This window comes from Plecotus auritus (genome assembly GCF_963455305.1).
Source record: "Plecotus auritus genome assembly, chromosome: 7".
Classification (NCBI taxonomy): Eukaryota; Metazoa; Chordata; class Mammalia; order Chiroptera; family Vespertilionidae; genus Plecotus; species Plecotus auritus.
In genome coordinates, this window is record NC_137774.1 from 45278518 (window position 1) to 45303241 (window position 24724).

Below are 24724 nucleotides of genomic sequence, written 5' to 3' on the forward strand. Positions count from 1 at the left end.
GGGATTTAGGCCTTCTGGCTGAGGCCCTGATTTGCATCTCACAGGGGAACAGAACTTCATCAAATCACTGATCAACTTTGATAAAGACAATATTTCAGATAAGGTTCTGAAGAAGATCGGGGCCTACTGTGCCCAGCCCGACTTCCAGCCTGACATTATTGGCCGCGTCTCACTTGCTGCCAAGTCCCTCTGCATGTGGGTACGGGCCATGGAGGTAAGCAGGAGTGGGGTGAGTTGGGGTGGGGAGCAGGGAAGCAGGCCTGGGAACAGGGGGATGCACACAGGAGAAAGCTGGGGGAATGGAAGACCCAGGTGGGAAGGAAGGGACCACTGGTGGGTTAGTGGGTGGGTGGGCGACCCCACTGCCTGGCTGTCTCCCTGCAGATGTATGGGCGGCTGTATCGGGTGGTGGAGCCCAAGCGGATCCGAATGAATGCTGCACTGGCTCAGCTTCAGGAGAAGCAAGCAGCGCTGGCCGAGGCCCAGGAGAAGCTACGGGAGGTGAGCCTCATGCCAGTCTTTTCTGCTGTGGTCCCTCTCCTGATTTCAGGGATGCTTCATTACTATTCATCTCTCCCCATCTAATTCTTTCCCCTCTCCCTTCCTCTCCACTCTATGCCCTTTTAGATGGGCTGCCTCTGGCTAAGAAAGCTAAGCCGACTGCAGAAGGTTACAAAGGCACGGAGGGCACTGTCACTTGAGGAGTCCTTGCAAAAACTGACTTGGGAGTTGCCTGTCTCTGTCATGGCCTTGAACATGGGCCCTGAGATATTAACTGATGAAATCTGTGTGGCAAATTGGTCTTTGCTGGGAAGGGGGATGCGGAATAGGGCCAGAGTGTTGGCATCACTGCTATGGACCGGAAGACTGTGGACTGAGGGTGTCTGAGCGAATACATAGGAGGGACAGTGTTGTCCCAGAGGTAGAGGCGCTTACTGTGAACAGTTTAGACAACCCAATAGGTAATTTCCTGTAAGGTATGTGCACAAATAATTCTCAAACAAGGCAGAAGGTAGAGTGCTATTATCAAGAGTTCAAAATTCGCCAAAACCGGTTTGGCTCAGTGGATAGAGCGTCAGCCTGCGGACTGAAAGGTCCCAGGTTCGATTCCGGTCAAGGGCATGTAACTTGGTTGCGGGCACATCCCCAGTAGGAGGTGTGCAAGAGGCAGCTGATCGATGTTTCTCTCTCATTGATGTTTCTAACTCTCTATCCCTCTTCCTTCCTCTCTGTAAAAAATCAATAAAATATATTTAAAAAAAAAAAAAGAGTTCAAAATTCTTCTAGCCTATCATTTAATTTTTCTATCATTGATTTAATAGGCAATATAATCACGTGGTTTAAAATTCAAAATGTATAAAAGAGTATCCAATAAGAAGTCTCCCTCCCACCTTCTGCTCTCTATCTACCAGCTCCCTTCCCTAGAAAGCAACCAATGTAACAAATTCCTGTTTATCCATCCAGGGGTGTTCTATGCTTATATAAACAAATATATATTTTTAATCTTTTACATTATATATACTGTTCTGCACCTTCCTTTTTTATTTGTCTATACATTGAAGATTGTTCCATATTGATACATAAAGAGTTTCTGCTTTCTTTTTACCACTGCATGATATTCCAGTGGATGGCTATATCATCATTTACTTAACCATTTCCTTTTTGATGGACATGTTCATTGATTCCAATTTCTTGATCTACACTTGTCCTCAAACTTTGTTGATGCTATCTTGAACTATATAGAAGTTTTCAAATTTCATGAAACCAAAGCTGGTTCAAAATACTGTTTCAAAATGTTTTAACCAAAACCAGCTATGGAAATAGCCAGGTCCGGGTCCAACCTCCTCAAATCGGATGAGTAGTCCAAGGGTTAGTGAGATTAAGTGAATTGCTCATTGCTACCACAGTCATCCCAGTCTTTTCCTGTTGCAGCATCTTTGCTATTGGGAGTGAAGCTGCCCTTGAAGCCTGGGCAGGCAGGCTTCTGTCTGCACATGCTCCTTCACTACTCCATTCCTGCTGCCACTGTCACCTCCCAACCTCACATGAAACCTTCCCTCTTTTACACTTTTTTTAAAAAATGAGTAATCACAGGCGTGGCAATCTATTTGGAAAGGTTTCTCACCTCTGGATGAATCATATCCTGGGCCAAATAATTAGGGATTGTTTCCTTTATATGTAAAAAAATGGCCTCTGGGGTCAGCTGCCAACAATATCATTCATTAGACAAATATTTATCCTAATGTGAGGCCTCTTGAGAGCCCCTACTTGATAAGAGTAAACAGACAGGGGGCCAGAATTTCTCCTTTGTTACTCTGACATAGGCTTTGACATGTAAGAGCCAAATGCACATGCTCAGTATCAGGCACCCGTACCCACCCACTTGCAGAGAGCACTGTGCTGATGCTGGGCTCCACCACGGGCCAAGTACGTACAAATCTTTGGTCCTCAGTGACTCTCAGAGCCTGGAAATCAGCACTTTGGAAGATTTCTTGTCAGAGCCAGCCAGAGGTGGGAAGCCTGTACATAGGCTCTAGGGCCAGAGGTCCGATGTGCATGTCAATCCAAATCTTGAGTAAGCAGTTTTAACCATTACCCACTTGTTTGGGGCCCTAAAAATGTATGTTCCATAGGCCCGATTCTACCATGCAGCAAGGGGTAGGAACCACTGGCTTAGAAATTGCCCTAGAAGGCTCTGAAATGGGTCTAGACAGAATCTTAATCTACTTCAAGGTAATTGTATAATCAAGGTTGAAAATTCACTTTTTTTCCTATTTCCCATTCCAAGTTATGTCACATTTCAACATAGTATATTGGAGGTTATGCAGTAAGATTACATGATAGCATTAAAATGCTACAATAATAATAGTACACAAAAATCCCACAAATTTGCATATAACCCTCAGGGATAAATTAGATTTCAGAGATTAAATCTTTGTAAACTAAAGTCCAAGTAAATTAAAATCTGAAATCAAATTATCTTGATTTTATGAATTAAAAATCTAGAAGCCAACATTCTTAAGTTAAAGACCCCACCCATCCTCCCCAATTTCTTATTCCGCTCATTCTCCACAAGAGGGATTCTCAGGATCAGAGTCTCGGGCTCCTTACATTATAATCAGGTCTGTCACTCACTGGAAATGATGGGGCTCCTGCGGGGCTGAGGCTACTGTCATGAGCATTGCTTGAATTCAAGGAGTGAGTTAGGCACTCATGGCTTCCACATAAAATTATGTCCCAGAAAACCAGTCATTATTGCCCCCAAAGACCAGAGTGGAAACTCAGTGGTGTTTTTAGGAATGAGGAATGCATGGAGAAAATCTTGATTTTAGCTTCACCAGAATGTCCGTTATCTGGAAACCATGACCCGTGAACGTAACTAAACTGGGAGAAACTTCCAACAAGAGATTCATGTAAGAGAGATAATGTAGTCACTAAGCATTTCCTGTACTGGGGAGTGTTGGAAATCCACATGTGTATATCTTTGTTTTTGGAGGGGGGGTTATTGTGGTAAAATACACATAAAATTTACCATTGTAACCATTGTGAAGTGTAAAGGCCAGTGGCATGAACTACATTCACCATATTGTGCAGCCGTCACCATTATCTTGTTCCAGAACTTTTCATCACTCCAGATGGTAACCCTGTGTATATCCTTTCAATTTCAGTTCCCCCTTGAGCTCAGGGTTTCCCGCTCTGTGTTGTGATCAGGTATGGTCAGTCCTGTACCACAGTGGCTAATATTGCTGCTTTCTTTGTGGAATTGCTGAGGTCTTTGAAAACTGCCTTTGGGGAAGGTTTCACCTTGTCCCCATACTTATTCTAACTAGAATATTACCATCAGTAGATTCCTGAACTGAAGTTGCTGTTGATGCTGCTGAAGCCCGTGCCCTGGAGCCTTGTGGGGAACAAGTCCTCTGCCATTCGTGTGCCAAGGCATGGCTTTGCTCCTTTTTGAATCCCCTAAGTTGTTCAGGGATGTTCCCTTAAGTTGTAGGTAATACCTGCATGCCTTCTACCCTACCTGTATCACCTGAAATCGCAGCCAAAACAATATTCCCAGCCCATCTGCCTGTAGACAAGCCACACGGATTCCAAGCTAGTCCCATCATAACTGCCTCCTTAGTAGAAGTTGAATAACAGGTCTGCTGATCTAGTGCTGTCTATCTGGGCATGGCAATAACCACTTAAAGCTGGAACCGGTAGTACCCACAAAACCTAATGCCTTGCCAGTTAAAAAGCCTCAGATCTAATATTCTCTTTTTCACAACGGGTTTGCCACCAGAACATAGGTGTCGGAAACACCACAACTAAAAGCCAAAATGGGAAAGGACAAGCCTCCTATCAACATCGTCATCATTGGACACGTAGGTTCCAACAAATCTACCACTGTTGGCCCTCTGATTTACAAGCGTGGTGGGATTGACAAAAGAACCATTGAAAAATTTGAGAAGGAGACTGCTGAGATGGGAAGGGCTCCTTCAAGTATGCCTGGGTCTTGGATAAACTGAAAGCTGAACATGAATGTGTGTCACCGCTAATATCTCCCTGTGGAAATTCGAGACCAGCAAGTTTTATGTGACCATCATTGGTGTCCCAGGACACAGAGTCTATATCAAATGCCATTGCTTTTTAACTGGCAAGGCATTAGGTTTTGTGTGTACTACAGTTTCTAGCTTTAAATGGCTACAGGCACATTGCAGGCTGACCGTGCTGTCCTGATTGTTGCTGCTGGTGTTGGTGAATTTGAAGCAGGCATCTCCAAGAATGGGCAGACCCGTGAACATGCCCTTCTGGCTTACACACTGGGTGTGAAGCAGCTGATTGTGGGTGTTAACAAAATGAATTCCACTGAGCCACCCTATGGCTAGAAGAGATATGAGGAAATTGTTCAAGAAGTCAGCACCTACATTAAGAAAATTGGCTACAACCTGACACAGTAGCATTTGTGCCAATTTCTGGTTGGAACGGCAACAACATGCTGGAGCCAAGTGCTAGCATGCTTGGTTCAAGGGATGGAAAGTTGCCCATAAAGATGGCAATGCCAGTGGAACCACGCTGCTTGAAGCTCTGGGTTTGCATCCTGCCACCAACTGGTCCAACTGACAAGCCCCTGCAGCTTCCCCTCCATGATGTCTACAGAATTGGTGGCATGGGTCCTGTCCCTGTGGGCCGAGTGGAGACTGGTGTTCTTAAGCCTGGCAGGTGGTGACTTTGCTCCAGTCAGTGTTACAACTGAAGGGAAGCCTGTTGAAATGCACCATGAAGCTTTGAGTAAAGCTCTTCCCGGGGACAACGTGGCTTCAATGTCAAGAACATGTCTGTCTCCCTAGTCAGTTTGGCTCAATGGATAGAATGTCAGCCTGCGGATTGAAGGGTCCCAGGTTTGATTCCAGTTAGGGGCACATGCCTAGGTTGCAGGCTCAATCTCCAGTGGGGGATCATGCAGGAGGCAGCCGATCAATGATTCTCTCTCATCATTGATGTTTCTATCTCTCTCCCTCTCCCTTCCTCTCTAAAATCAATAAAAATATATTTTAAACATTTTTGAAAGAACTTAACATACCCCTTAACATATTAAAAAAACAAAAAACTTGTCTGTCAAAGATATTCATTGGGGCAATGTGGCTGGTGACAGCAATAATAACCCACTAACGGAAGCAGCTGGCTTCACAGCTCAGTTGATTACCCTGAACCATCCAGGCCAAATCAGTGCTGGATCTGCACCTGTGCTGGATTGCCACCCCTCACATTGCTTGCAAATTTGCTGAGCTGAAGGAGATTGATCGTCATTCTGGGAAAAAGCTGGAAGATGGCCCAAAGATTTGGAAATCTGGTGATGCTGCCATTGTTGATATGGCTCCTGGCAAGCCCAGGTGTGTTGAGAGCTTCTCTGACCCTCTGGGCCATTTTGCTCTTCGTGACATGACAGACAGTTGTTGTGGGTGTCGTCAAAGCAGTGGACAAGAGGGCAGCTGGAGCTGGCAAAGTCACCAAGTCTGCCCAGAAAGCTAAACGAATATTTCCCCCAGTACCTGCCACCTGTCTTCCTCAGTGGTGGAAGAAAGGCCTCAGAACTGTGTGTCTCAACTGGCCATTTAAGTTTAATAGTAAAAGACTGATTAATGATTAATGCATCGTAAAACTTTCAGAAAGGAGAATGTTTTGTGGACCATTTGGTTTTTATGTGTGTGTGGCAGTTTTTAGGTTATTAGTTTTTAAAAATCAGTACTTTTAAATGGAAACAACTTGACCAAAAAATCAGTCACAGAATTTTGAGACCCATTAAAACAAAGTTTAATGAGAAAAAATTTGATATTCTGTCCATCAGTGCTAAAAACAATCTAACCCCACTTTAACCTAGTCGGCAGTATTAGTGTTGTAGCTATAACAGCCTTTATCCTGAGACCACCACTATACCTCGTTAAGGCCATCCTTGAAGCCCACATCTTTCTTTTGCCACTATTTTAAACAGTCCTGCTTCTGTAGAAACAGCCATTCACCTATGGACAAAGACACAGTCATCTGCCAAGGTCAGAATAATTCAGGATTGGCTTAAAGCCTTTCACCCAGGCAATAGCAGTTAAAAGTCAACCACACAAGTGTAAAAACCTACAGGCCTAACATGAACCTCTACAAATCACCCAAGTCAAAACCCCTGTCCATACCTCAAAGACTCTCATGAAACCCTGAGCCCCACCCAAAGCTTTTTTTTTTTATTGATTTCAGAGAGGAAGGAAGAGGGAGAGAGAGATAGAAACATCCATGATGAGAGAGAATCATGGATCAGCTGCCTCCTGCAAGTCCCCCACTGGGAATCAAGCCCACAACCCCAGGCATGTGCCCTTGACTGGAATCGAACCTGGGACCTTTCAGTTTGCAGGCTGACGCTCTATCCACTGAGCCAAACTGGCTAGGGCCCACCCAAAGCTTCTGGTCTGCAAATATACTCTTTTTTTTTTTTTTTTAAGGCTTATACTATATATGTTTATTACTTTGTAACTTGCCTTTTCATAAACACTTCACAATCAGTTGCCTTTAAAACATGATTTTTGAAGGGCTACACAGTATTATATGCATGTATCACAGGTTATTTAATTCCTTATTGTTGGGCATTTAGGGTGTTTTTGTTTTTTTCTACTATAAATAACATCTTCATGAACAGTTTTGTACACTAATTTTAAACATCTAATTTTTGGTACATATTTATAGGCTTAAATCTAAAAGTGGAATTATCATACCAAAGCTATGAATATTTTAAAGATTTTTGATGCAGATTATGCTTTAAAAAGTTGTTTCAAGTTACACTCCTTCTAGTCCTATGGTAGAATGTCTACTTCTCAGCTCTTTCATCTGCACTGAATATTCTCATTCTTTTAAAATATTTACAGCTTATTTTCTTAATTTGATTTTTTTTTACTAGTGAGTTTGAACGTTTTTCATGTTTTTATTAGCCACTTAATTTCTTTCTTTGTGTGTGAAATTTGCTATTCATGTTCTTTGCTAATTTTTATCTTTTTTCGTCAGCTTGACTTTACATATTGTTTAGGGTTTTCTTAACTTTCATGAAATTTAAGGTTTTTTTTTAATTTAATAAATCTTTATTGTTCAGATTATTACAATTGTTCCTCTTTTTCCCCCCCCATAGCTCCCTTCCACCTGGTTCCCACCCCACCCTCTGCCCTTACCTCCCTCCCCACTGTCCTCATCCATAGGTGTACGCTTTTTGTCCAGTCTCTTCCCGCACCCCCCACACCTCTTTCCCCCTGAGGATTGTCAGTCCACTCCCTTTCTATGCCCCTGATTCTATTATATTTACCAGTTTATTCTGTTCATCAGATTTTTTATTCACTTGATTTTTAGATTCACTTGTTGATAGACATGTATTTGTTGTTCATAATTTTTATCTTTACCTTTTCCTCTTCTTAAAGAATACCTTTCAGCATTTCATATAATACTGGTTTGGTGGTGATGAACTCCTTTAGCTTTTTCTTATCTGTGAAGCTCTTTATCTGCCCTTTAATTCTGAATGATAGCTTTGCTGGGTAGAGTAATCTTGGTTATAGGTTCTTGCTATTCATCACTTTGAATATTTCTTGCCACTCCTGTCTGGCCTGCATAGTTTCTGTTGAGAAATCAGCTGACAATCATATGGGTGCTCCCTTGCAGGTAACTAACTGTTTTTCTCTTGCTGCTTTTAATATTCTCTCTTTGTCTTTTGCTCTTGGCATTTTAATTATGATGTGTCTTGGTGTGGTCCTCTTTGGATTCCTTTTGTTTGGGGTTCTGAGTGCTTCCTGGACTTGTAAGTCTATTTCTTTCACCAGGTGGGGGAAGTTTTCAGCCATTATTTCTTCAAATAGGTTTTCAGTATCTTGCTCTCTGTCTTCTTCTGGCACCCCCATAATTCTGATGTTGGTACGCTTGAGGTTGTCCCAGAGGCTCCTTACACTATCTTCAAATTTTTGGATTCTTTTTGCTTTTTGCTTTTCCGGCTGAGTGTTTTTTGCTTCTTTGTATTTCAACTCTTTGACTTGATTCTTGCGGTCCTCTAGTCTGCTGTTAGGTCTCTGTATAATATTTTTTATTTCTGTCAGTGTATGTTTAATTTCTAGTTGGTCCTTTTTCATATCCTCGAGGGTCTCGCTAAATTTATTGGCCTTTTCTAGGAAATTCTTGAAAAACCTTATAACCGTGGTTTTGAACTCTATATCCAGTCGTTTGTTTTCCTCCCTTTCTTTCATTTGTGATCTGTTTCTTTGTTTCCACATTTTCGCTGCTTCCCTGAGTTGGTAGAGTAGCTTTGTGTGGTAGGTGTCCTCTAGGGCACAGTGGCTCAGCCTCCCCAGTTAACCTGAGGTGGACACTCTTGGTGCACCCCTTTGTGAACTGTGTGCTCAGCCTTGTTGTAGTTAAGCCTTGATTGTTGTTGGTATCACTGGGAGGAATTGACCTCCAAGCCAATTGGCTGTGAGGATCAGCTGTGTCTACACTGGGAGAACTTCTGTGCTGGAGACACTTATGAGACAAGACTTGCAAAATTGCAAAAGCCTCTGTGCTCAGCTTGGATGGGGCGGAGTCTCAGGGCAGAGCAGACAGCCTTGGCTTCCCGTCAGCCCTGCCCTATGAGGCCCCTGGGTCTCAGTGTCTCTCAGTAATCGCTGCAAGCACCTCTGAGAGAAAGCCGACCTCAAGTTTCACCCACTGCCAGACAGTCCAATTTCTCCCCGAATGAGTCTGGATTCCCAGATTCTCACCCAGAACTGGATTTCAGCGCAGTCGGGAGCTTCCACCTTCTTCCTGCTAGAGAAAGCCAGCGCACACTCAGCAGTCAGTCCTCTCTGCGCACACTCACGCGCACACCTCCAGACCTCTGCCTTTCGCGGCTCCCCTGAGTTTCCGTGTGCTCCTCTCTTTTCCCGACAGTCCAGACTCCCCCTGTATGAGTCTGGGTCCCCAGGGTCTCGCCCAGAATGGGGTTCAGTGCAGTCAGGAGCTTCCGTCTCTCTCTGCTAGAGAAAGCTAGCCAGGCACTCAGCCGCCCGTCCTCTCCGCGTGCGTGTCTCCGTACCTCAGCCTTTTGCAGCTCCTCTGAGTCTCCGTGTGCCCCTCTCTTTCCTTCTAGTTGTAGAATTTCCACTCAGCCAGCTTTCCTGTGGTTCTGGATGATGTACATTCTGTCTTTTAGCTGTAGTTTTGAAATTGTTGTGCGAGGCAGCAGTTTAGGTGTTCACCTATGCCGCCATCTTGGTTTCTCTCTTGTGCTCACTCTTAAAAGGAAAGGGCCTGAGCTCTGTTGAGCACTTCCAGTTGATTCTTTCCAATTTTACCAATCAGATCAGTCACACACCTCCCCTGGAGAAAGGGTGTGTAAAGACCTGCAAGGGAACCACCAAGATGAAAAATTATAACAAAACATGAATCTGAAGAAAAACTAAATCTAGAGATTATTCAGGTTATAGAGAAGAACTTCAAAAGCAAAACTAAGGAAGAAATGACATCCACAAAACAAAAATAAGATGAGAAGAGAAAGAGTTCAAACAGAGAAAAAGAAAGATTTGGGGGAATTTTAAAATGATTAAAGTATGACATTCATTCAATAGAAGGGTGGGAAGATAGAGTCAAGGAATATAACACAAAAATAAAAAGTCTGAAACATAAGACAGATATAACAGACACAATCCAACCAATTAGGATTTCTGAAAGAGAAAATGTGCAATCAGCGGAAACAGAAAAATATTCAACAACCAATTCAACATGCACAGTGACCTATCAGAATGTGCCTTAGCCACAAGCAGCTCACCAGCCACCAGTTCACACTGGGCACCAGCCCAGGTCATATGTTGATGCTGTTTATGGTGTTTGATCTTTATAATCAACCTAATGACAAAGCACAGAAGGGGGTTCTGAGTGGGAATGCTGTTAACTTTGACAATGTAAAAATAAGAGCACAGCTAAAATAGTTGGGAGGTGAATGCCGGTGGTGGGCTGAGGGAAAGGTCAGGCAATGCTTTCACAGATATTATAAAATGAGGTTTCAATACGTTATTTAAAGTTCTAAGGGTAACCAGTAGAACTAAAACTATTAGGAATAAAGAGAAAAGGGTGGTGATGTGTAGGCATGAGAGATTAAATCATCATTTATAATAGCATAAAGTCAATATAAAGAGTCTAAAATGGATAATCCAGGAAACAACAGTGTAGAATACACTTTATATGGAGATAATGCCCCTGGAAGATTATCCAAGCAACATGTCTCAGTGGATAGCTTGAGAAGAGAGTGGGTGGATAGAGAGCAGGGTTGGGAGGCAGACTTCTCATGACCTTATGTCTTTTGAATTTTTAAGTTTCTTATTCACAAAGTAAACAAATTAAAATAAAAAATAAATTGCATCAACATGTGCTTATGCCGCTACAAGGACATTCATTGCAGCATTAATAGTAGAAAATGTTGGGAAGACACAAATGCCTATCAGTAGAAGACTTGTTATATAGAATAATGGTTCAATCATACACAAGATTATTTTGCAGCTTTTAAAAACAATTATTCCCAGCTGGCATGAGCATCGACATGTGAACCAGGAGGTCACGGTTCAATTCCGGGTCAGGGCACTGCCCAGGTTGCGGGCTTCATCCCCAGTGTGGGGCATGCAGGAGGCAGCCAATCAATGATTCTCTCTCATCATTGATGTTTCTATCTCTCTCTCCCTTCCTCTCTGAAGTCAATAATATTTTTAAAACAACCAACCAAACAAACAAAAAAAACCAAACAATTATTATTCGCCTGTCAGACACACATACCAGGCCCTGGAAGAGGCTGGATCAGTCCTCTACTTCAGATTTAAGTGATGTATTTCAACCTCAGGAGAGCCTAGAGGGTGGTGATGAATTGAGGGAGTCTTCTCTAGCAGGTAAAGCTCTTCCCAGGTCCCTATCTCTGGCGTGGGACCTTGGACCTGGGTCTTGTCCTTGAATGGACTCCTCTTTCTCTCTCCAACAATTCCTGAGTTCATTTCTAGCTTTTTCTTTTTCTCTCAAGATCACGTCTTGGGTATGGCTCCTGGAATGGAATGGCAATCATTTTTGTGTGCTTTGATCCTCTCTTGCCAACATATCTGTCTCATTTATTATGCTGCAAGAGGTCTGTCTCCTACCCAGCTTTGAATTTCATTACTAAGTAATTTCTGGGCTCAAGGAAAGAGTGGTGGGGGGAAGGAAAAGAAAACTCATCACACATATTTTATCTTTTTTTCTCCTTACAACAACCTTCTAGGGTAGGTGTTATAATTCTTATTTTGCACAGGAGAAAACCAAGACTTGAAGAGATCAGTTTACCCAAGGTCATGCAACCACAAAATAGCAGATTGGTGATTTGAATCCAGAACAATCTGGCCCCAAGCCCTGTGTTTGATTCCTATCTCTGATTACTCCCAGGTGGCTGAGAAACTGGATATGCTGAAGAAACAGTACGATGAGAAGCTGGCACAAAAAGAGGACCTTCGCATGAAGTCTAAGGAGATGGAGCTGAAGCTGGAGCGCGCTGGGATGTTGGTGTCTGGGTTGGCTGGCGAGAAGGCCCGATGGGAGGAGACAGTAAAGGTGAGATCAAATGTACCACCTGGCTCTCCTTCCTCCCTGCCGAATAGTTCCAAGAGCTCCCATCCCCTTTAGGCTAAGGGACAGTCAAGGAAAATAGGGACAGCTGGGTGTAGGGACATCCAAAAATAGGACATAGGAGTTCTTCCCCTCCCTTTCCTCACATTTGGTGAGAAGAGTGAAAGGAAATATTTTTTTGTACCATTAGGGATCTGCTTCCATGTTTAGACAGAGCTACAAAGCACACACAAGGACCCTTCCAGGGGTCCTCAAACTACGGCCCGCGGGCCACATGCGGCCCGCTGAGGACATTTATCTGGCCTGCCGGGTGCCGCTGCCTGTCCTGCTTAGCAGCTGACTCGTCCCGGGCCCGCAGTGCGAATAGGAATTTGTTCATAGTTTTTTTTTAAAACTATAGTCCGGCCCTCCAACGGTCTGAGGGACAGTGAACTGGCCCCCTGTTTAAAAAGTTTGAGGACCCCTGCTACAGCACATTGACTGGAGAGAAACGGGGCGCATCTTGTCTCTCTACCTTCAGTGAGCTTCTGGTTTCATGAAAGTGTTAGGCCTTATCACCAGAATGTAAACAGAATTGCTGTCAAAGATGGGGAACTGAAAAGTAATTAGAACCAGGTTAGGGTTCTCAGGGCACAAAGGTTTAGGAAATGGAAATAATCTCTCTAATCCAGATAGTGTTCAGAGGAGAGTGCCTTCAAAGCATTCCAGTCTCTCCCAGTGCTGGGGGCCCTGACAGGCTTACTCCTCCACTACTGTCCTCCAGGGCTTAGAAGAGGACCTGGGCTACTTGGTGGGTGACTGTCTCCTGGCAGCTGCCTTCCTGTCCTACATGGGACCCTTCCTGACCAACTACCGGGATGAGATTGTCAACCAGATCTGGATCAGGAAGGTGAGACTCAGGCATGATGAGTGAGATCTTAGGCTCTGAGACCAGGGCCTTTGGGAGTAATAAGAGATATCAGAAAAGGGCAGGGTTGTTGAGCTCAGATCTTGAGTGAAATTTGGGGCTCTTCCCTACACAGATTTGGGAGCTTCAGGTTCCTTGCTCACCTCGCTTCACCTTTGATGATTTCCTGTCCAATCCTACCAAAGTTCGGGACTGGAACATCCAAGGGTTGCCCTCGGATGCCTTCTCCACTGAGAATGGCATCATCGTCACCCGTGGCAACAGGTAAGGATGCTGCTGGGAGCATGAGGAGGAGAAAGCGCAGAGCCTGTTTTCTGACGGATGCTTCTTCCTTCAGGTGGGCACTGATGATTGATCCTCAGGCCCAGGCCTTGAAGTGGATCAAGAACATGGAAGGAAGCCAGGTATAAGGCTGGGGGACTGGTTTTATCCCCTTAGGAGATCTTCCCATGCTTGTCTCTTCCTGAGTCCTACCCTTGGGCCTTTTTTTCCTATGAATCGCTCAGTGTTTCTTCCATCTTTTTTCTTGCTCTCTAGGGCCTTCAGATCATTGACCTGCAGATGAGCGATTACCTTCGAGTCCTAGAAAACGCCATCCAGTTTGGATACCCAGTGCTGCTCCAGAATGTGCAGGAATATCTGGACCCCACACTCAACCCCGTGCTCAACAAATCTGTAGCTCGAATTGGTCAGGGCCCAGACTTATTGTGTGGTTGGACTGTGGGACAAATCCCAAGGACCAGACAAGTAGGACACTGGGGAGGAAAGGGCTGGCTCTTTGGCTGTGTCCTTTATTTACTAGTATCTGTCCCTCTATTCAGAGAGCCCTGGGCCGGGGCCATTAGGACAGGCTGAGTCACTGCCACTGGATGCTGGTAGGGGAAAGAATGGGTCAGCCCACACCTGGACACATGGGGTCCTTGCCCTTGACCCTCTTGTGGGTACAGGTGGTCGGCTGCTGATTCGCATTGGAGATAAGGAGGTAGAATACAATACCAATTTTCGTTTCTACATCACCACCAAGCTCTCCAACCCCCACTACAGCCCAGAGACATCAGCCAAGACCACCATTGTCAACTTTGCAGTCAAAGAACAGGTGGGCGGGGCTGATGCTTAGACTGAACTAGAGTGAAGCAGGCAGGGCTGTAGAGTCTGGCAGGATCAAGAAAAAGGCTAAGATTGTGTCGGGCAGGTATAAGGGGCTTGGGAGAGGTGTAAAGGGGGTGAAAAGGGTGAAGGTCACTGGAGTGACATTCTCACCATGAGTCCTGGTGTGCTTCCAGGGCCTGGAGGCCCAACTACTGGGCATTGTGGTCCGGAAGGAGCGTCCTGAGTTGGAGGAGCAGAAGGATTCGCTAGTCATCAATATCGCTGCTGGCAAGAAAAAGCTCAAGGAGCTGGAGGATGAGATCCTTCGGTGCGACCTTGCTTCCACCCTCCACTGGTCCACTCACTGGCACAACTGGCACTCAGGGGGCTGATGGAGTCCTTGCCCCCTCCATCCATGTGCCTCCTGACTTCCCTCCAGGCTGCTGAATGAAGCCACAGGCTCCCTGCTAGATGATGTCCAGCTGGTGAACACCCTTCAGACCTCCAAGTTAACTGCCACAGAGGTGACTGAGCAGCTGGAGACCAGTGAAACCACGGAGATCAACATTGACTTGGCCCGTGAGGTGAGCTCCTGTGCCCTCCAGCCCAGCCCCCACCAGCATCAAGATGCAATTCTAATAATCTTGGCTTGAGGAACCTTCCATCCCTGAGCTCCTGCCACCTGCCATGTCCCTGTGTGGCCCCTGACTCTGGCCCCTCTGCAGGCTTACCGTCCATGTGCCCAGCGGGCATCAGTTCTGTTCTTCGTGCTCAATGACATGGGCCGCATCGACCCCATGTACCAATTCTCGCTGGATGCCTACATCAGCCTCTTTATCCTCAGCATTGATAAGAGCCATCGCAGCAACAAGCTGGAGGACCGCATTGACTACCTGAATGAATACCACACCTATGCTGTCTACAGGTCTGAGGCTCCTCCCTACATGCCCTAGGCAGGAGGCCAAGTGACTGGCTCAAACGTTGACCCTTCCTGCTAGTTCTCCCTTGGTGCTTTCTCAGGCCATCATATTGGTCCCCTGCTCTCCTCCTCATACACCTTCATGGTCCAACCATCACCTGTGGGCTGACTGCTCACAGTGTTATATCTTTAGCTCTCCCTTGAGTGTTGGACTCCTGTATACAACTGTCTACTATACCAGCACTTCTCAAATAGTAATGTACTTATAAAGCACAGGGAATCTTGTTAAATACAGATTAAGATTTAGTAAGTTGGGGTCCTGTATATCTAATGCTTCTGGTCTATGGGTCACACTCTGAGTAACCAGGTACTTGGCTTCTCTACATAGACACCCCACAGACCCCTCAAGTTCAGCTTGTTTCAGGTCAAACTCATTATCTACCCTTTTCAAGGTCCTCACCCCTAACTGGCACCAACATTCACTTCCCAGTCACTCCACCCAGAAAGTGGAAGAGTGAAAGTTCTCCTTGACTCTCTCCTCTCAGATCAGTCACCAGGTTTTGCTCGTGAAATTTTTCTGCAAACTGTTCCCTCCCAATTCTCCCCATGGCTACAACTGCACTTTAGTTCAGACCTTCATGATCTTTCTTTCTGAATTGTACAGCCATCTCCTAACAGGGCATCCTGCATCTAACTTTGTCTCTCTCCAATCTGTCCTCTTGTAGCGGCCCATGAGAGCCTTCCAAACACAAATCTGACCTTGCCACTCCTGGCTTAACTTGTGGAGCCTTTCATGACCTGTCCTCCACCTGTCTGCTCAGCTTCACCTTTCCCCACTTTCCACTGGATGCCCGAGCAATGCTTACTGACTTCCATGTCTGCTTCCCCCAACCCCCTTGTCTACATTTGCTTCTGCTCTGAGCTCTCCCTGGAGTCCTCCCCTCTCTTCCTCTTCTGCATCACTCGATAACTCTGCTGCACCCCAGGGCAACTTCCTCTGTGTCCACCAGGCATTGTGGGTGCCCCTACCCTGTGACCTCATATTTGTGTCTTCAGGACCTGAAAGAGTGCTTGGCGCATAGGAAGGGTCCAGTCAATGTTTGGTGTGTGTGTGTTTAATCTTCAACCCAAGATATTTTTGCCATTGACTTTTTAGAGAAAGTGGAAGGGACTGAGAAAGGGAGAGGGAGAGAGGGAAATATTGAAGTGAGAGAGACACATTGGTTGGTTGCCTTCCAAATGCGTCCCGACTGAGGTGGAGATCTAACCTACAACCCAGGTACGTGCCCTTGACAGGGAATCGAACTTGAGACCCTTCGGTCTGCTGGCCGACACTCTAATCATTGAGCAACACCTGCCAGGGCAATGTTGGCTGTTTTTTAATAGAAGCAAATGATTGTTTTTACCAGTGAACTCTGGGAAAATCATGTGCTCTCTTTCTCTCTCTAGGTCCCTGAGTGCTTGGCTGTTTATAGGAGGTTTGAATTAGATGCTGATGAGGGTCCTTCTGTGTAAGACTCTGATTGTATGATGTTCTCTCAGTAGGTGTTCATATTGAGTGTCCTGCCTCCTCCATCCTCCCTGTCCCCTTCTCCCAGGTACACCTGCCGCACCCTTTTTGAGCGCCACAAGCTACTATTCAGTTTTCAGATGTGTGCCAAAATCCTGGAGACTTCTGGCAAGCTCAACATGGATGAGTACAACTTCTTTCTACGTGGGGGTGTGGTGAGTTGGATAGAGGGCACATCCTAGTGCGGAGAGGTCAAGGTTGGGGATGGTGGCAAGTCTGAAGAAGCCTCCAGACCCAGAGGGTAAGGCCCAAGGCTCCAGTGAGGGAGCTGCAGAGAGCCGCCAGGAGCAGGGTCATGGCAAGCCCCTTCGGGCTATGGCAGTGACTTGCCATGCACCCCCTTGCTCACATTACAGGTGGGACTTGGGGGCCCCTCTTACCTGTGACCCACTGGTTGGTATGATCTGATTGTATGATGCAACTCTTTCATTGCCTCTCAAGCCATTCCTTCCCCAGCCTGCAGCATGGTCACCATGACACAGTTTTCCTTGCGATTACCTTAACCCCATCCCCCACCCTTCCCCCTGTGTTGCATTTACTTGGCAAAACTGCCACTCTGGTTAGATCCAGCTCCACTGTCCCTGTGTGGCCCATGCAGCTGAACCTGGCTGAAGAAAAACACCCACTCAAACCCTAAATGGGCCCTGAAACTGACAGACACCGATACCACATTTCCCTGGGCTAGTCATGCGCTCATCCTCTGGACAACAGTTTCATTTGTCTTGACACCTTTACTTCACCTCTCATCTGGAGTTTAGCAATTATCTCCCAACGCTCCCCCACCCCTGATCTCTCAACATAGTGACAAGATTCTTTTTAAGTGGATGCTCATTACTGATGTCATCTCCCACTGTCCAGCTCCTCAAACCATCCACTCCAGCTGCACAAGCCTCCTTGCTGTCTGTGACAAGCATGTCCCACTTAGGGCCTTTTGTTCCTTTTCCCCAGAAAACTACACCCTCAGATGTACATACATATTTGCCCTCTTTCTCACCTTCTCCAATACTTGGTTCAAATCTCACCTTATGAAGACCTCCTTGACTTTCTCATTTAATGCTTCAGACTACCCCCCAGGACTTCAATCTTCCTTATCTTCCTCAACTTGGTCTATATTTTCTTTTTTTACTAAATATATCTTTATTAATTTCAGAGAGGAAGGGAGAGGGAAAGAGAGATAGAAACATCAATGATGAGAGAGAATTATTGGTTGGCTGCCTCCTGCACGTCCCCTCCTGGGGATCAAGCACACATCCTAGGCATGTGCCCTTGACCAGAATCGAACCTGGGACCCTTCAGTCCACAGGCTGACACTCTATCCACTGAGCCAAACCAGCTAGGGCAGGGTCTATGTTTTCATGGCACTGGAAAAATCTTTGATATACTAGATAATTTACTTACTTATGTTTTGGTTCATTATCTGCCCTCCCACATTAGAAGAAAACCTCCTTACAGGCAGAGAGATTTGTCATTTTTGTTCGGTGATGAATCCCACATGCTTAAAAAACTTACAGTTGATGAATAAGAAATATTTGTTAAAGAGAGTGAATAAATGAACAGTTTGAGCTTCTCCAAAAGGTGAGGCTACCAGTTGATAATATGAAGTGAGAGGCAACCACCAGAGGGCGCAAGCTCCCTAAATTTGAACTGTGATCTCTGCACAGTGTCTGAGAGACTTAAACCCCCACATTTATTTCCCTAATAAAGGTGGATTCCAATCCATCTTGGATTCCTGTATTCATTTTTTTTTCATTCTGTTTCATGCAAGACTCATATTTGATTTTCTATGTTTTTTAAAAAAGGTAACTCTTTTTGGGAGGTGCTCCTGGTCAATCCCCTTTCTCCTGTCTCCTTCCCCCCAGGTTCTGGATCGGGAGGGCCAAATGGATAACCCATGTACTAGTTGGCTCGCAGATGCCTACTGGGATAACATCACGGAGCTAGACAAACTAACCAACTTTCATGGACTCATGAACTCCTTTGAACAGTATCCTCGTGACTGGCACCAGTGGTATACCAATTCCACCCCGGAGAAGGCTATGTTGCCAGGTGCCCACGCATTTGAGCCTCCCCACTCCTGCCTTTCTCCTTCCCTCCATTCAGCCCATGTGTGTACCCTTCCCTTTATTCTCTATCCCTTCTCTCAAGTTTCCCTCAGCCAGCTGCCTCCTGGCAGAGCATTCTCTGCAGGTGCCTCTTTGTTCAGATTCCCTGCTCTTCCAGACTCTCCCTGCAACAACTCAACTCATCCCCAGGTGAGTGGGAGAATGCCTGCAATGAAATGCAACGGATGCTGATTGTTCGCTCCCTTCGCCAGGACCGTGTGGCATTCTGTGTTACTTCTTTCATTGTCTCCAACCTTGGCTCCCGCTTCATTGAACCGCCTGTGCTAAACATGAAGTTGGTCAGTGGCTTGGTTTCCTTGCCCACATCATCCCTGGTCCTCCCTCTCCCCCCTCCAGTCGACCACATGCATTTCTTCAATCTCTCTCTCCCATTCATGTTACATGGCCTTCTGCTGAGGCCATACCCTGTGCTCCTGGCAGGTGATGGAAGATTCAACCCCACGCACCCCACTGGTGTTCATCCTGTCCCCTGGTGTGGACCCCACCAGTGCCCTGCTCCAGCTGGCAGAGCACACAGGCATGGCTCAGCGTTTCCACTCCCTGTCCCTGGGCCAGGGCCAGGCCCCCATTGCTGCTCGGCTCCTCCGAGAGGGCATGTATCAGGGTCAGTGGCATTCTTGTTCTTTGAACCCCATCCTTGGCCCTGGTCCTACTCACCAGAGCTCCAGCCTCGATCACACTACCATAACCACAGCTCCCACTTTTCCAGAAGGTCCCCAGAGTGGCAGACCTGAGCATTTTGACACCCCTCCCCATACACATACAATGAGATGGACAGTGTGGGGACAGATGGGGCTTAGGGAGTGGGTCCCACTGAATCCATACCTCCTTGCAGGACACTGGGTGTTCCTGGCTAACTGCCACCTGTCACTGTCGTGGATGCCTAATCTGGACAAACTGATAGAACGACTGCAGGTGGAGGATCCTCACCCTTCCTTCCGCCTCTGGCTCAGCTCTAGTCCCCACCCCGACTTCCCTATTTCAATCTTACAGGCCAGCATCAAGATGACCACAGAACCACCAAAGGTATGGGCGGCTGTAGATAGCCAGCATCAACTATTCCATCTGGTCTGCCTTTTCTTCTGCTAGCATCAGAGAGAGGGCTTACCCTTAACAACAACACATTTTTATTCTACTGTCCTGTAAAAAATTTTGTGCTAAACTCTTAGAACATAATAGTTATATCTGATTTTCTTGATTGTTATTATGTGCCAGGCATTATTCTAATTGATTTACATTTATTAATTCATTAAATACTAGTACACACACACACATACCCTATCAGGTAAGTGCCATTAATCCATTTTACAGATAGGAAAACAAGGCACTGAAGAGTAAATAAGTAGTCCACAGAATCTTCCTGTCTCCCAAAATTTCCATACATTCTCTCACTAATGTCATATTTGCTGGGCTCCCAGCCCTTTTCTCCTTCCTTCTCTCCAATTCTATTGAAACTTTTATCTCCAATATTACAAGGTCACCATTGAATGCAATCATACTGATCCTTTAAAATCTGACCATGTTGTCTGTATCTGACTTACTTTTGTTTTGTCTGTTACTTTTTGTTCTATATCCTACACATGAGTGGAATAATATAGTTCTTGTCCTTTTCTGTCTTATTTCACTTAGCATAATACTCTCAAGGTTCATCCATATTGTCTCAAATGGCAATATTTCATTTTTTAATTGAAAAAAAATCTGATCACGTTGGTACATCCCACCCATTTACCCCCTGTTTAAACTATTTTAGTAGCTTTTCATTGATTTTAGTCAAGATAAAAACCTGTATTAACATGGCCTGTGTAGTGGCCCAGAGGGGACAGTGTCCATCTGGCTTTGTCCAGGAGTGCTTTCTGTGAAAGGTAGACCCTCCCTGCGATCTTCAAACTGATCTACCAAATCTTCAGTAGAGGAAGGACATTCAGGGTTTACTTGGTGCAAATGGATTTCTTTTGGAAGCTGACAAGCCAGTATTTTTAAGTTTTTTTTTTTGTTTTTTGTTTTTTTGTTTTTTTTTTCCCCCTGTCGGTGGGGAAAACGGCAGTTAGAGAACTACTACGTATTTATTGATTTCGGAGAGGAAGAGAGACATCAATGATGAGAATCATGGATCGGCTGCCTCCTGCACCCCCCCCCTACTGGATGGGGATGGAGCCTGCAGCCCGGGCATGTGCCCTGACCGGGAAACCGACTGGGACCTCCTGGTTCATAGGCCGGCGCTCTAACCACTGAACAACACCGGCAACATTTTTTTTTTTTAATTCTACCCTCTCCCTCCCCCATGCTTGTCTCCATGACCTGACACTGACAGCCACCATCAGTCAGCCAGTGTCGTGGCCGTGGGGCTGCTGTTGCACTGGAATGGAAGTATTTTTAAGTTTTAAAAAAATATATTTTTTTAATTTAGAGAGAAAGGGAGAGGGAGAGAGAGATAGAAACATCAATGATGAGAGAGAATCATTCAACGGGCTGCCTCCTGCATGCCCCCTACTGGGGATTGAGCCACAACCTGGGCATGTGCCCTTGACCGGAATTGAACCTGAGACCCTTCAGTCCGCAGGCCAATGCTGCTCTATCCACTGAGCCAAACCAGGTAGGGCAAGGACAGTATTTTTAAATATTTTATTTGGAAATTATTTTTTAAAATATATTCTTATTGACTTCAGAGATGAAGGAGGGAGGAGAGAGAGAAATCAATAATGAGAAAGATGGGGATTGAGCCTGCAACCCAGGCATGTGCCCTGACTGGGAATCGAACTGTGACCTCCTGGTTCATAGGTCCATGCTCAACCACTGAGCCACAACGGCAGGGCTATGCACCTATGTCTTGTTCAAGAAATCTTTGCTTACTCCAAGGTTATAAAGGCACTTTCTTATACTTGTCTTGAAAACAATTTTATAATTTCACTTTTACATATAGGTTTTTAGTCCCTTCAAATCTATTTTGTGAGTGTGGAATAAGGTAAAGATCTAATATTTTTCCACATGGATAACCAATTCTCCCAGTACTATTATTGAAAAGCCCGCAATTACCCTTCTGATCTGCAATGTGTCTGCTCAGCCTTAGATCATGTTTCTCTGTATATATATATTTTTTTCTGGGTCCTTTATTTTGTTACTTGATCAAGCTGTTTATATTGCGGTCACTATACAATGTCCAAGTTGTTTATATTGGGATCACTATATACTGTCTTAATTACCATATAGCTCTATAATAATTCTTGGTAGCTGGTAAGGCAAGTCTCCTTACCTTATTTTTCTTTAGGCTACTCTCCAACATAAATTTTGGAATTAGCTTGTCAAGTTCCACAAAAAATCCCATTGACCAATTTGGAAGAAATTGACATCTGTAGGATATTGAGCCTCCCAATCCATGAGAATAGTATGTCTCTCCATTTATTTTTTAGTTCAATAAGTTTTATAATTTTCTCTATAAATATGTGTACATTTTTATTAGATTTATTCATACCTTACATATTTTGATATTATAAATGGCATTTTAAAATCATATTTTCTTCTTACTTCCAATATTCTTACTTCAGTTTTCTCACTCATTCATTCTGTCCATCATAGAGTCTTCTTAAGACACTGTTTCAACATATCAATGTTCTGCTCAAGACAGCAAATGTCTTCATGATGCCTGGTGAATCAAGTCCAGATGACTCAAACTGTCATTCTTATTGTACCTCCATCTGTTAATGGCCCTTCTTACCCAACCTGAGCACTTACACTTGACTTCAGTTAGACTCATTTTTTCGCTTATTCCCCGCTTTGTGCCTTTTCCCCTTCAGTTCTTTCCTTCCTTCCTTCCTTCCTTCTTTCCTTCCTTCCTTCCTTTTTTCTTTCTTCCTTTCTTTCTTCCTTTCTCTTTCTTTCTTAAGGGTTGTGTTTGGGTTTTTTTTTTATTGATTTCAGAGAGGAAGGGGGGAGGGAGAGAGAGAGAGAGAGAGAGAAACACCAATGATGAGAGAGAATCATTAATCAGTTGTCTCCTGCACACCCTCCACTAGGGATCGAGCCTGCAACCTGGGCATGTGCCCTTGACCAGAATCGAACCCGGGACCCTTCAGTCCAAAGGCTGATGCTGCTCTATCCACTAAGCCAAACCAGCTAGGGCTTCCCTTCAGTTCTTTCCATCTCCTAGAAACAAAGGCTCTCCACTCAGCCTAGTCATATCCTTCCTATTTGTAAGACTTAGCCCAAATCCCAACTTATTCATGAAGCCTGATAAATCCAAGCACATAGAATGTTCCTCCTTGATGATATACTATGGCCCTTTTAATCTACACTGAATCTTTATACATAATATTGTATACATTTTTGTTCACTACTAGTTGTATGTATATCTTTGTCTTTGTTCCTATTTTCTGGTACTTACAAATTGAGTGGCCTATCCATCGAGAACATTGTGGCTGAGAGGTTCAAAAGTGGGAGAACAAGAAGTGGGGCTGCCACTAACCCATACAGTGCTTTATGTGAATTAGAGAGAGGCACCAGCCTTGTGAATAAGTGCACATGTTGGCATGCAGATCAGGACTAGATTTCAGCCTTCACTCAGCCCTTCAGTCAGGGCCCTTGTGCAGTGAGCACCTCCACAGCTGTACACGGTGGTGCTAGTGGCAGAGCTGAGCACGGTGATGTCATCCCTTCTCTGTACTTCATTGTCCCCAGGGCCTAAAGGCCAACATGACCCGTCTTTACCAACTGATGACAGAACCACAGTTTTCCCGCTGCTCCAAACCTGCCAAGTATAAGAAGCTGCTGTTTGCACTCTGCTTCTTCCACTCCGTGTTACTCGAACGTAAAAAGTTCCTGCAGCTTGGCTGGAACATTATTTATGGCTTCAATGACTCCGACTTTGAGGTTTGTTCTAACCAGGGGTCCCTTATCCCAGCCCTATCTTGCTATTCTTTTGGCCCCATGGCTCCCCTGTAGGAAAATCCACTTACAAAAAGTCTGTGTTAAAGCTCCATTGGAAATTTTTTTTTTTAAAAAAAAGGAGCCCCACTGGAAGAGTTCCTACAATAACTGTGTGTGGGGGGTTTGGGCTGGGACCACGCACAGGTGTCAGAGAATTTGCTGAGCCTCTATCTGGATGAGTATGAGGAGACACCCTGGGATGCGCTCAAGTACCTCATTGCCGGCATCAACTATGGTGGGCACGTCACGGATGACTGGGACCGGCGCCTGCTCACCACCTACATCAATGACTATTTCTGTGAACAGTCTCTATCAATCCCCTCCTACCGGTGAGGAGGTGGGGAGCACTGAACAGGGGGCCAGAGGACACAGAGACACCAGGTGGCAGAGGGTAGGGAAAGTGTTTGAGGAGAGAATATGAGATTGGAAGAAGGCAGAGTGTGTAGGATTGGGAGGAAGAGCAATAACAGAGAGTTGGACAAATGGGACATATGTAGGGACTGGGATCCTGGCCTGGCATTGAAGCCCCGGAGTGTTTACAATGTGATAATTATGCTGTGGCTCTCCAGGTTGTCAGTATTGGAGACTTATTTCATCCCCAAAGATGGGAGCCTGGCCTCTTACAAGGAGTACATCAGCATGTTGCCTGGCATGGACCCCCCTGAGGCCTTTGGCCAGCACCCCAATGCAGATGTGGCCTCTCAGATCACTGAGGCACGGACTCTTTTTGAGACTCTGCTTTCCCTGCAACCCCAGATTACACCCTCCAGGGTTGGAGGCCAGAGCCGAGAAGAGAAGGTAAGAACAGACAAACACGTGAGGAGGGAAAGCCATCAGAAAGAGAGGGCTGCACTCAGAGCTCCTGCCTCAACCAGGTCCTTGAGTTGGCTGCTGATGTGAAACAGAAGATCCCTGAAATGATCGACTATGAGGGGACCCGAAAACTGCTGGCTCTGGACCCCTCCCCTCTCAATGTGGTCCTTCTGCAGGAGATTCAGAGATACAACAAGCTTATGGAGACCATGCTGTAAGATGGAGAGGGGCTCTGCAGACTGCGGGGAGGGGGAAAGAAGAAAAACCTT

At 45.3% G+C, this 24724-nt stretch overlaps 1 protein-coding gene and 1 pseudogene across 2 annotated transcripts in view; both read left to right on the forward strand.

Moving 5' to 3' along the window:
- Window positions 1-24724, forward strand: part of DNAH2 (dynein axonemal heavy chain 2) — a gene marked incomplete at its 5' end in the record, with an annotated part of 112796 nt that overhangs the window by 86012 nt on the left and 2060 nt on the right. Inside the window, 20 exons of the mRNA XM_080677382.1 lie at window positions 45-214; window positions 385-501; window positions 11935-12099; window positions 12878-13003; window positions 13137-13285; window positions 13359-13425; window positions 13559-13709; window positions 13969-14117; window positions 14305-14438; window positions 14550-14694; window positions 14836-15035; window positions 16628-16754; window positions 18459-18645; window positions 18852-19000; window positions 19143-19326; window positions 19558-19748; window positions 23394-23585; window positions 23787-23971; window positions 24212-24440; window positions 24518-24669. Coding sequence (XP_080533508.1) covers window positions 45-214; window positions 385-501; window positions 11935-12099; window positions 12878-13003; window positions 13137-13285; window positions 13359-13425; window positions 13559-13709; window positions 13969-14117; window positions 14305-14438; window positions 14550-14694; window positions 14836-15035; window positions 16628-16754; window positions 18459-18645; window positions 18852-19000; window positions 19143-19326; window positions 19558-19748; window positions 23394-23585; window positions 23787-23971; window positions 24212-24440; window positions 24518-24669 — 3169 coding nt within the window. The remainder of the gene's footprint in view (window positions 1-44; window positions 215-384; window positions 502-11934; window positions 12100-12877; window positions 13004-13136; window positions 13286-13358; window positions 13426-13558; window positions 13710-13968; window positions 14118-14304; window positions 14439-14549; window positions 14695-14835; window positions 15036-16627; window positions 16755-18458; window positions 18646-18851; window positions 19001-19142; window positions 19327-19557; window positions 19749-23393; window positions 23586-23786; window positions 23972-24211; window positions 24441-24517; window positions 24670-24724) is intronic.
- Window positions 4323-6133, forward strand: LOC308254437 (putative elongation factor 1-alpha-like 3; annotated as a pseudogene). The gene is made up of 3 exons: window positions 4323-4639; window positions 4687-5308; window positions 5585-6133. The product of its transcript is annotated as a putative elongation factor 1-alpha-like 3 (transcript).